The sequence below is a fragment of the Pseudophryne corroboree genome, chromosome 2, assembly GCF_028390025.1.
Source record: "Pseudophryne corroboree isolate aPseCor3 chromosome 2, aPseCor3.hap2, whole genome shotgun sequence".
NCBI classification, from domain to species: domain Eukaryota; kingdom Metazoa; phylum Chordata; class Amphibia; order Anura; family Myobatrachidae; genus Pseudophryne; species Pseudophryne corroboree.
Window position 1 is genome coordinate 560,082,048 of NC_086445.1, and position 12,389 is coordinate 560,094,436.

At 49.5% G+C, this 12,389-nt stretch overlaps 2 protein-coding genes across 5 annotated transcripts in view; one reads left to right on the plus strand and one right to left on the minus strand.

Annotated features, from left to right (window-relative positions):
- Positions 1–7,218, minus strand: part of AIRIM (AFG2 interacting ribosome maturation factor) — an 80,651-nt gene extending 73,433 nt beyond the window's left edge. The window contains exon 1 of one of the 3 annotated variants that reach the window (XM_063954351.1): positions 7,121–7,218. The gene's annotated coding sequence lies outside the window, so the exon portion shown is untranslated. Of the gene's footprint in view, positions 1–6,980; positions 7,071–7,120 lie in introns of those variants that run through there. The other 2 variants (XM_063954352.1, XM_063954350.1) reach the window with 2 other exon arrangements.
- SNIP1 (Smad nuclear interacting protein 1) overlaps positions 6,993–12,389 on the plus strand; it is a 35,022-nt gene continuing 29,625 nt past the window's right edge. The window contains exon 1 of one of the 2 annotated variants that reach the window (XM_063954349.1): positions 6,993–7,083. In XM_063954349.1, coding sequence (XP_063810419.1) covers positions 7,076–7,083 — 8 coding nt within the window. In that variant the 5' untranslated portion in view covers positions 6,993–7,075. Of the gene's footprint in view, positions 7,084–7,354; positions 7,525–12,389 lie in introns of those variants that run through there. The other variant, XM_063954348.1, reaches the window with a different exon arrangement.

Consider the following 12,389-nt stretch of genomic DNA (forward strand, 5'->3'; position numbering starts at 1 on the left):
GCGTCCATAAACTTCTTCTGGCAGATATGGACATCGCGCTTACTCTTGATGCTAGAGTACAAATATCCCTCTGAGCATCTCACATATAAAGAAAAGCATCCTTTAATTGCTCTAGAGTCAATAAAATACTGTCCCTATCCAGGGTATCAATATTTTCAGTCAGAGAATCCAACCACACTACCCCAGCACTGCACATCCAGGCTGAGGCTACTGCCGGTCGCAGTATAACACCAGTATGTGTGTATATACTCTTCAGTGTAGTTTCCAGCCTCCTATCTGCTGGATCCTTGAGGGCGGCCGTATCAGGAGACGGCAACGCCACTTGCTTTGATAAACGTGTGAGCGCCTTATCCACCCTAGGGGGTGTTTCCCAGCGCGCCCTAACCTCTGGTGGGAAAGGGTATAATGCCAATAACTTCTTGGAAATTAGCAGTTTTCTATCTGGGTTAACCCACGCTTCGTCACACACGTCATTCAATTCCTCTGATTCTGGAAAAGCTACAGGTAGTTTTTTCACCCCCCACATAATACCCCTCTTTGAGGTACCAGCAGTATCAGAGATCTGCAAAGCCTCCTTCATTGCCGTGATCATATAACGTGTGGCCCTATTGGAAAATACGTTTGTTTCTTCACCGTCGACACTAGATTCATCTGTGTCGGTACCCGTGTCGACTGACTGAGGTAAGGGACGTTTTACAGCCCCTGACGGTGTCTGAGACGCCTGAGCCGGTACTAACTGGTTTTCCGGCCGTCTCATTTCGTCAACTGACTTTTGTAATGTGCTAACATTATCACGTAATTCCATAACTAAAGCCATCCATTCCGGTGTCGACTCCCTAGGGGGTGACATCACCATTACCGGCAATTGCTCTGCCTCCACACCAACATCGTCCTCATACATGTCGACACACACGTACCGACACACAGCAGCCACACAGGGAATGCTCTAATCGAAGACAGGACCCTCTTAGCCCTTTGGGGAGACAGAGGGAGAGTTTGCCAGCACACACCAAAAGCGCTATAAATGTATATAAACAACCCTAGAAGGTGTTGTTTTTTATATAAGCGCTTTTAATATATCAATATCGCCAAATTATGCCCCCCTTCTCTTTGTTACCCTGTTTCTGTAGTGCAGTGCAGGGGAGAGTCCTGGGAGCCTTCCTCACCAGCGGAGCTGAGCAGGAAAATGGCGCTGAGTGCTGAGGAGAATAAGCTCCGCCCCTTTTTCGGCGGGCTTTTCTCCCGGGTTTTAAGAAAACTGGCCTGGGTTAAATACATACATATAGCCTTAATGGCTATATGTGATGTATTTATTTTGCCACTAAAGGTATTTAATATTGCTGCCCAGGGCGCCCCCAGCAGCGCCCTGCACCCTCCGTGACTGAATCAGTGAGACGTGTAGCAACAATGGCGCACAGCTGCAGTGCTGTGCGCTACCTTCATGAAGACTGAGGAGTCTTCTGCCGCCTGCTTTCCGGACCTCCGTCTTCAGCGTCTGTAAGGGGGATCGGCGGCGCGGCTCCGGGACGAACCCCAGGAGGACCTGTGTTCCGACTCCCTCTGGAGCTAAGTGTCCAGTAGCCTAAGACTCCAATCCATCCTGCACGCAGGTGAGTTGGAAATCTCTCCCCTAAGTCCCTCGATGCAGTGATCCTGTTGCCAGCAGGATTCACTGAGATTTAAACCCAGGGGTTAAAGTGGGCCGGAACGGGGCGGAACTGCGTTCCGTCACCTCCTTCTGGAGGCGGAACCGTTCCGCCTCCGCCAGCCCACCTTCCCCTGGTTATACCCGAACAGATTCTGCAGATGAGCCGCGCTGCATGTCTAAATAGATGAGGGAGGCGGGCGGCACTACAGTGACATGGCCCGCCTCCCTCCTCCTATGACAAGCTGGGAATGAAACGCGGTGACGTCATGGAGCGACGTCTGCCTCATTCCCATCAGCGCGCCGCACACACCGCACAGGGAGCAGCAGAGGAGCTGCTGCTGGACTTGCAAGGCGGAAAGAATGCCGTCGCAGTGCAGATTTGGAGCGAGCACAGAGATAAGAGCACACAGACAGCTCCTACCTTACACGCAGCTGCACCTACTCTGTTCTGGATGTGGGAGGTGCACACAGCAGCCCACAGGGTACAGTGAGTGAATGCTGAAGGGAGGTATGGGGGGGGGGGGGGGTTCTACTTATATCACATGTCTCTAAATAGTATTCTGAGGTTTAGGGTTTTTTTTTTCAAATCGTTGTTGTTGTTTTTTTTGGGGGGGCGGGGTTTGGGGGGTGTTGTTAGTACTCATTGAAGATTTCTGGGGTTGTTATTAGTGAATAAGGGTATGAGTGCTTTCGGGTGTTATTAATGAATGAGGGTCTGGGTGCTCTGGGGATTTTATTAATGAATGAGGGTATGGGTGCTCTGGGGTGTTTTTAATGAATGAGGGTGTGGGTGCTCTGGGGTGTTTTTAATGAATGAGGGTGTGGGTGCTTTGGGGTGTTATTAATGAATGAGGGTGTGGGTGCTCTGAGGATTTTATTAATGAATGAGGGTGTGGGTACTTTGGGGTGTTATTAATGAAATGAGGGTGTGGGTGCTCTGGGGATTTTATTAATGAATGAGGGTGTGGGTGCTTTGGGTGTTTTTAATGAATGAGGAGTGTGGGTGCTGCTGATGTATTAATAAAGGAATGGTGGATTGGGGTGTATTAGGTCAGGTTATGGATCTGCTTGGCTGACAAATGAAACAAAACTAATATAAAGTGTGTGTTGGGGGCAGCAGTGACTAGGGCAGTGGTTCTCAACTGTGTACCGTGCCTCTGGACCAGTGGCAATCAAAAGAAGGGGCAGCTATTTCAAAATCTGGCATGAACCAATCACGGCTCGGGGACTGGCAGCTTCTCATTAGCTGGCGGTCCGGGAGCTATGAATGGCGCACAATTGGCGCCAGATTTAAAGTGCAGCCTTGCTTCTTTTGAATAGCAGCCGGTCTGTGAGCCAGGACTATCTGGCAGCCGCTGCCAGCTTTACACCACAGCCAGGACCTGATGATTCAGGCCACAGCCACTGATGCAGGAGACCCAATGCTCCAGAGTCCAGGCTTTCAGGATGCAGGGGGTGAGAAAGAAGCAGGGGGTGAGTTGGGGGAGGGCGTGAAAGAAGCAGGGGGTGAGACAGGGAGGGGGTGAAAGAAGCAGGTGGTGAGTTGGGGGAGTGAGAGGAGCAGGTGGTGAGTTAGGAGAGTGAGAAGAGCAGGGGGTGAGATGGGGGAGTGAGAGGAGCAGGGAGTGAGTTGGGGGAGTGAGAGATGCAGGTTGTGAGTTGGGGGAGTGAGAGGAGCAGGTGGTGAGTTGGGGGAGTGAGAGGAGCAGGTGGTGAGTTGGGGGAGTGAGAGGAGCAGGTGGTGAGTTGGGGGAGTGAGAGGAGCAGGTGGTGAGACGGGGGAGTGAGAGGAGCAGGGGGTGAGACGGGGGAGTGAGAGGAGCAGGGGGTGAGATGGGGGAGTGAGAGGAGCAGGGGGTGAGTTGGGGGAGTGAGAGGAGCAGGGGGTGAGTTGGGGGAGTGAGAGGAGCAGGTGGTGAGTTGGGGGAGTGAGAGGAGCAGGGGGTGAGTTGGGGGAGTGAGAAGAGCAGGGGGTGAGTTGGGGGAGTGAGAAGAGCAGGGGGTGAGATGGGAGAGTGAGAGGAGCAGGGGGTGAGATGGGGGAGTGAGAGGAGCAGGGGGTGAGATGGGGGAGTGAGAGGAGCAGGGGGTGAGATGGGGGAGTGAGAGGAGCAGGGAGTGAGAGAGAAGCAGAGGCTGAAAGGGTCGCAGGGAGAGAGAGGTGCAGGGGGTGAGATGGGGGAGTGAGGCACAGGGAGTGAGAGGTGTAGGGGGTAAGAAAAGGAGAGAAAGATTCAGATGATTAGACACAAAGGAGAGCATATAGGGAGTATGGGATACCTAGAATGAAGATATGGACACATGAGGAGAGTGACAGACAAAGGAAACAAGAGAGAGGTGAGCAAAGGTTGTTCAACATATACTGCTATATTGTGAATCGAATCTAAAATTAGGAGGGGGAGGGCACTGCTGTGGGCATTGTGTGTGTAAAGGGCACTAGTATGTTGGGCGGGCAATGTGAATAAGAGTGTGCTACTGTGAAGCATTATTTTTAATTAGGGGTACTTTGAGTGGCCACGCCCCTTCCTTGTGAGGCCACACCCCTTTTGCGGTGCGCGCCTTCGGCGCGCATAGGGGGAGGGGTCGTGGGGGAGATGAGTTCCCCCACCTCTCCAGTACCACTTTAAGCCCTGTTTAAACCTAAAAAAACTTTTTCTAAGCAGCTCTTTAGGAGAGCCACCTAGATTGCACCCTTCTCGGACGGGCACAAAAACCTAACTGAGGCTTGGAGGAGGGTCATAGGGGGAGGAGCCAGTACGCACCATGTGATCCTAAAAGCTTTATTTAGATGTGCCCTGTCTCCTGCGGAGCCCGCTATCCCCCATGGTCCTGACGGAGTCCCAGCATCCACTAGGACGTTAGAGAAATATATTTTTCCCCTCAGACATGCACTGCAGCCCAGAACTATCGGCTGTAACACAGCAGCCCTGCGCCACAGCTCTGAATCTGGCAGCTTCTAATATAAGTGACCATCCGTGAGTGACTACTACAACGTGTTCCAGGATGGGGGTGGGGCTGGCCCGCCTTGCTGACTTGATGCTGGGCACTGGCTGAACTCAGCTGTCAGTCTATAGTCTAGCCTAACCCCCGTGCTCCCTTATATACAGGATCAGAGCGAGTCTACAGAGATGGCAAGGACTGCCTCCCTGCTTTTGTTCTATTGGCAGTCGGCAGACTTGCCACGACCCACCCACTCAATATTCTTCACAGATGAGCAGGAAGTCACTCAGCTGAGCAGCCGTCGGATGTGCCATGCATGTGCAGAGGGATTTTCTGAACCATCAATGGTACACCATTGCATAGTTACATACCATCGATGGTTTCTTTCATTTTCTCCTTCAATGGAGAGCACACCAATGGCTATCCCTAATCTTAGGGTCGTGCCTGTTTTCCCTTTGTGGAAAGGACCTAGATGAGGCAAGGGTGGAAATGCTCTTCTGACCTAACAGCATTTTAATAGTTTCTCCAATCTCCATTTGTTGTAGGCAGGCCCGCCTGACAACGAGGAAAACCCCTGAAAATGAATAGGTACTGGGTAATTACTGTGTGGGGCATAATATTGTGATAGGGACAAAACTGTGAGGGCATAGGAATTTTATTTTATCTTTTTTAAATATATATTTATGTTTATTTTTTTTATTTTTTATTTTTTTTTTGGGGGGGGGGGGGGGGGGGATACCTATTTTGTTAGTCCTGGGCCCCACAATTTCTGATGGCAGCCCTGGTTGTAAGTGATTTTCAGTGGGATGTAATGGAGTCTGAGATCGCAGTAGGTGCGGGATGCAGGCCGATCTCGTATTTTTTTTTTTTAAAGAGGCAAACCATACTTTGTATGTGATTGCCTCTTTAAAAAAAAGTCCACCATCCTGCACCTCTGGCGATCTCGAACTCTATTACATCCCACCATTTTATTTATGCTGCATTGTACGCTCAGGCCTCTTGCTCCACTTGCCACAGGTTACTATTCCAAACAGTTTATGATGTTGGAATAGTTTATGATGTTAACCCAGTGCATTATGGGAAAGGTCTTCTGCACAAAGGAAATCTAGGGTAAGAATCTTTCTTTAGTAAAACACATTTGTTGAATTAGAGTATCTGGTGTCTGTAATGAGTTGGTTAATGCTGCAATGGTATGAAAAACAGCACATACAATAAATGTAGGTAATGCCTACAAGATGCAGATATCCAGTACATACCCTCCAAATGTACCTTTTTGGTAGGTACAGTACCTTTTTTTTATGGTTTGTACCGATTTTTGGCTCTCTAAACTTCCATTGAAAGTATAGGAAAAGTAGCGTTTTTTTTACCCGTGGCCACGCCCCTTTTTAGAATTTGTACATATTTTTATGTGTAAAATGTTGGAGGGTATGCCAGTGTTCACAATAAAATAACATGTAATACACCATAATCATAATTTACTTATATGTTTAGAGATAAATTCACACAAGGTCAAATTGCATTTGGAATTTATTGCATAGGCACATTACGCATGTATAGTGTGCTGAGTGAAAAGAAAAATTACAGCGAATAAATATAGCAGACAAGAAACCCTGTTTTGCAGACAGAAATGGATATACCAACAGTCAGTTGCAAAATGTCCCAAAATATATTGTTACTAACGTTATATAGACATATCTTGCAACAGCAAGGTTTTGCACATAGACACACCCATTTGTGAAACTAGACACACCCTTTGGGCAGAGTATAACACGCCCCCTCGACGGTGCGACATGCTTCCTGCACTTGCAGCACATCCTACGGTAATAATCTCCCTGACTCTGGTTTTCAAAAGTAGGCATGTATGGGCTGGACATTTTTATTTTATTTTTAGTAATCCAATCCTGTGGTAGACACTATGGGGGTAATTCCAAGTTGATCGCAGCAGGACATTTTTTAGCAGTTTGGCAAAACCATGTGCACTGCAGGGGAGGCAGATATAACATGTGCAGAGAGAGTTGGATTTGGGTGTGGTGAGTTCAATCTGCAATCTAAATTGCAGTGTCAAAATAAAGCAGCCAGTATTTACCCTGCACAGAAATAATATAACCCACCCAAATCTAACTCTTTCTGCACAGGTTATATCTGCCTCCCCTGCAGTGTACATGGTTTTGCCCAATTGCTATCAAAAATCCTGCTGCGATCAACTTGGAATTACCCCCATGGTTTTGCCCAACTGCTAAAAAAATTCCTGCTGCGATCAGCTTGGAATTACCCCATATATACAAACTTCAGCACACAGACAAGCAGCTTAAGAAAGAAAGACAAAAAAAAGGAATCCCAACGCCGCATATCATAAGATGAAGTAGCGACACTGACAGCTGCCAGCACTTACTCTTTTGTAATCTGTACAGCAAGAGGAAGCCGCGTAGAAACACGTCATCACCCCGCGTCACGTAGCTTTATTGCTACTCACTGGAAGAACAATTAATGCATAAGTGAGTAACGCGCATTGCGTTGCGCTGTAATACTCACATGTGCGTGTGCTCGGTCAGGTGAGCGCAGCGAGCGAGCGAGCGAGCAACAAGTCTGCCCTGGACCGTATACAGCAACAAAGTCAGAAATTGCTCCCAGCCAACCGGAAACGCCGACGCCCGGCATGCCTTGCAGCTTCCGGCGCTCACACAGTTTCTCCGGACGATCTGCGACGCTTCCTGCGGTTACTCTTTGACAGCGACATCACGATCAGCCAGGGCGGCTCAAAGGGCAATGAACGGGCTCAGGGATGAGGGCAGACACAGGAAGAGGAGGCCGCACAGCCCGGAGGTCATTAGGGTGAAGGAGGAGAGAATAAGCCCGGACCGGCATCACCGAGCGCGGCGGAGTCCGACCCCGGGAAGTAGCGAAGAGGAATTAACGCAATCCCGTAAACGGAGCACGTAAGTGCGGCCTGAGCGCTGTGCAGTGTGTCCTGTTATATTCTCAGGCCATTCACATTACCGCTCAGCCTCCTCATATCATACAGCGGCCACCCCTATACCACGGTGTGAGGGCAGTCGCACAGCACCGGCTAAAGAGAGACTGTATTTGAACTCAATTAGAAAAAAATCTAAAACATCAATTATCAACTATATTGTATCTGTAAAAGTTAAGCAAACAACAAGGTAAATGCTAGAATCAAGTTGGAGAGAGGGCCTCTGACGTCAGGGGGAGGAGCTAGGCCAGTGGGATAGTTTTTCTACTATCCATGCCACCAAATACTCCCTTGGTGAGCGAATAATTCGGGTACCCTGTTCGGCCGTGCCTCCTACCCCTGGTGGCGTGGCTTCTCCTCTAGTGACGTCAGGGGAGCCTTCCCCAACTTGGTTTTAGACCTAACCCAAAACAACAATTCAGCAGGGACGCCTTTGCATCAAATGTCTTTGGTTGGCAAAACTTCTAGCAGATACATGCCAGTAGCGTATTGGGTTGCAGATATAAATCTGTCCTGTTGTAGGTATACATGGAGACACCTCATGAAATCAGGATTTCTCTAACGTCCTAGTGGATGCTGGGGACTCCGAAAGGACCATGGGGAATAGCGGCTCCGCAGGAGACTGGGCACAAAGTAAAAGCTTTAGGACTAGCTGGTGTGCACTGGCTCCTCCCCCTATGACCCTCCTCCAAGCCTCAGTTAAGATTTTGTGCCCGAACGAGAAGGGTGCAATCTAGGTGGCTCTCCTGAGCTGCTTAGAGTAAAAGTTTAAATAGGTTTTTTATTTTCAGTGAGACCTGCTGGCAACAGGCTCACTGCATCGAGGGACTAAGGGGAGAGAAACGAACTCACCTGCGTGCAGAGTGGATTGGGTTTCTTAGGCTACTGGACATTAGCTCCAGAGGGACGATCACAGGCCCAGCCATGGATGGGTCCCGGAGCCGCGCCGCCGGCCCCCTTACAGATGCTGAAACAAGAAGAGGTCCATAAATCGGCGGCAGAAGACTTTCCTGTCTTCATAAGGTAGCGCACAGCACTGCAGCTGTGCGCCATTGCTCTCAGCACACTTCACACTCCGGTCACTGAGGATGCAGGACGCTGGGGGGGGGCGTCCTGGGAAGCAATGAATTTACCTTATTTGGCAAAAAATACATCACATATAGCTCCTGGGCTATATGGATGTATTTAACCCCTGCCAGTTTTCCAGAAAAAAGCGGGAGAAGAGCCCGCCGTGAAGGGGGCGGGGCCTATCTCCTCAGCACACAGCGCCATTTTTCCCACACAGCTCCGCTGGTAGGAAGGCTCCCAGAATCTCCCCTGCATCCTGCAACTACAGAAACAGTGTAAAAAAGAGAGGGGGGCACTTATTTGGCAAAATAACAGATATAAGCAGCTATAAGGGATAGACACTTATTGTAAGGTTGTCCCTATACATATATAGCGCTCTGGTGTGTGCTGGCAAACTCTCCCTCTGTCTCCCCAAGGGGCTAAGTGGGTCCAGTCCTCTATCAGAGCATTCCCTGTGTGTGTGCTGTGTGTCGGTACGTTTGTGTCGACATGTATGAGGAGAAAAATGATGTGGAGACGGAGCAGAGTGTCTGTAACAGTGATGTCACCCCCTAGGGGGTCGACACCTGAGTGGATGTACTGTTGAAAATTACGTGACAGTGTCAGCTCTATATAAAAAACCAGTGGTTGACATGAGACAGCCGGCTACTCAGCTTGTGCCTGTCCAGACGTCTCATAGGCCGTCAGGCAGATGGCAGATACAGACGCCGACACGGATACTGACTCCTGTGTCGACGGTGAAGAGACAACCGTGATTTCCAGTAGGGCCACACGTTACATGATTGAGACAATGGAAAATGTTTTATACATTTCTGATAATACGAGTACCACCAAAAAAGGGGTATTATGTTCGGTGAGGGAAAAACTACCTGTAGTTTTCCTGAATCTGAGAAATAAAATGAGGTGTGTGATGATGCGTGGGTTTCCCCCCGATAACAATTAATAATTTCTTAAAAAGTATTGGCTGCATACCCTTTCCCGCCAGAGGTTAGGATGCATTGGGAAACACCCCCTAGGGGGGATAAGGCGCTCACACGCTTGTAAGAACAAGGGCTCTACCCTCTCATGAGATGGCCGCCCTTAGGGATCCTGCTGATAGAAAGCAGGAGGGTATCCAAAAAAAGGTATTTACACACATACTGGTGTTATACTGCGACCAGCTATCGCCTCAGCCTGGAGGTGCAGTGCTGGGTTGGCTTGGTCGGATTCCCTGACTGGAAATATTGATATCCTAGATAAGGATAGTATATTATTGCCTATAGAGCATTTAAAAGATGCATTTCTATATATGCATGATGCACAGCGGAATAATTGCCGACTGGCATCAAGTATAAGTGCGTTGTCCAATTCTACCAGTAAAATGGTCAGGTGATGCGGATTCCAAACGGCATTTGGAAGTATTGCCTTTGAAAGCATTTGGGGTCGGTCTTTTAGACCTGGTGGCCACGGCAACAGCTGGGAAATCCACGTTTGTACCCGAGGTCGCCTCTCAAAATAAGACGCAGTATTATCAGGCGCAGTCTTTTGTTGGCAAGCGGACAAAAGGTTCCTCTTTTCTGCTCGTGACAGAGGGAGAGGAAAAAGGCTGCAGAGATCAGCCAGTTCCCAGGAACAGAAACCCTTTCCCGCCTCTGCCAAGCCCTCAGTATGACGCTAGGGCTTTACAAGCTCAGGCACGGTGGGGGCCCGTTCTCAATGAATTTCAGTGCGCAGTGGGCTCACTCGCAAGTAGACCCTTGGATCCTTCAGGTAATATCTCAGGGGTACATATTGGAATTCGAGACGTCTCCCCCTCGCCGTTTCCAAAAGTCGACTTTACCGACGTCTCCCTCTGACAGGGAGGCAGTTTTGGAAGCCATTCACAAGCTGTATTCCCAGCAGGTGATAATCAAGGTACCCCTCCTGCAACAGGGAACGGGGTATTATTCCACACTATTGTGGTACCGAAGCCAGACGGCTCGGTGAGACCGATGCTAAAATCTTTGAACACTTACATACAGAGGTTCAAATTCAAGATTGAGTCACTCAGAGCAGTGATTGCGAACCTGGAAGAAGGGGACTACATGATGTCTCGGGACATCAAGGATGCTTACCTTCATGTCAAAATTTACCCTTCTCACCAAGGGTACCTCAGGTTTATGGTACAGAACTGTCACTATCAGTTCAGACGCTGCCGTAGGGATGGTCCACGGCACCCCGGGTCTTTACCAAGGTAATGGCCGAAATGATGATATTCCTTCGAAGGAAGGGAATTTTAGTTATCCCTTACTTGGACGATTCCCTGATAAGGGTAAGATCCAGGGAACAGTTGGAGGTCGGTGTAGCACTATCTCAGGTAGTGTTGCGGCAGCACGATTGGATTCTCAATATTCCAAAATCGCAGCTGGTTCCGACGACGTGTCTTCTGTTCCTAGGGATGATCCTGGACACAGTCCAGAAAAAGGTGTTTCTCCCGGAGGAGAAAGCCAGGGAGTTATCCGAGCTAGTCAGGAACCTCCTCAAACCGAGCCAAGTCTCAGTGCATCAATGCACAAGGGTTCTGGGTAAAATGGTGGCTTCCTACGAAGCAATCCCATTCGGCAGATTCCACGCAAGAACTTTCCAGTGGGACCTGCTGGACAAATGGTCCGGGTCGCATCTTCAAATGCATCAGCGGATAACCCTGTCACCAAGGACAGGGGTGTCCCTCCTGTGGTGGTTGCAGAGTGCTCATCTTCTAGAGGGCCGCAGATTCGGCATTCAGGACTGGGTCCTGGTAACCACGGATGCCAGCCTGCGAGGCTGGGGAGCAGTCACACAGGGAAGGAATATCCAGGACTTATGGTCAAGCCTGGAGACATCACTTCACATAAATATCCTGAAGCTAAGGGACATTTACAATGCTCTAAGCTTAGCAAGACCTCTGCTTCAAGGACAGCCGGTGTTGATCCAGTCGGACAACATCACGGCAGTCACCCACGTAAACAGACAGGGTGGCACAAGAAGCAGAAGGGCAATGACAGAAGCTGCAAGGATTCTTCGCTGGGCGGAAAATCATGGGATAGCACTGTCAGCAGTATTCATTCCGGGAGTGGACAACTGGGAAGCAGACTTCCTCAGCACGACCTCCACCCGGGAGAGTGGGGACTTCACCCAGAAGTCTTCCACATGATTATAAACCGTTGGGAAAAAACTCGACAGGTATTGCGCCAGGTCAAGGGACCCTCAGGCAATAGCTGTAGACGCTCTGGTAACACTGTGGGTGTACCAGTCAGTGTATGTGTTCCCTCCTCTGCCTCTCATACCCAAGGTACTGAGATTGATAAGATGGAGAGGAGTAAGCACTATATTCGTGGCTCCGGATTGGCCAAGAAGGACTTGGTAACCGGAACTTCAAGAGATGCTCACGGAGGGTCCGTGGCCTCTACCTCTAAGAAGGGACCTGCTCCAACAAGGACCCTGTCTGTTCCAAGACTTACCGCGGCTGCGTTTGACGGCATGGCGGTTGAACGCCGGATCCTGAAGAAAAAAGGCATTCCGGATGAAGTCATCCCTACCCTGATCAAAGCCAGGAAGGATGTAACCGTACAACATTATCACCGTATTTGGCGTAAATATGTTGCGTGGTGCGAGGCCCGGAAGGCCCCTACGGAGGAATTTCAACTGGGTCGATTCCTGCATTTCCTGCAAACAGGACTGTCTATGGGCCTCAAATTAGGGTCCATTAAGGTTCAAATTTCGGCCCTGTCGATATTCTTCCAAAAAGAACTAGCTTCTGTACCT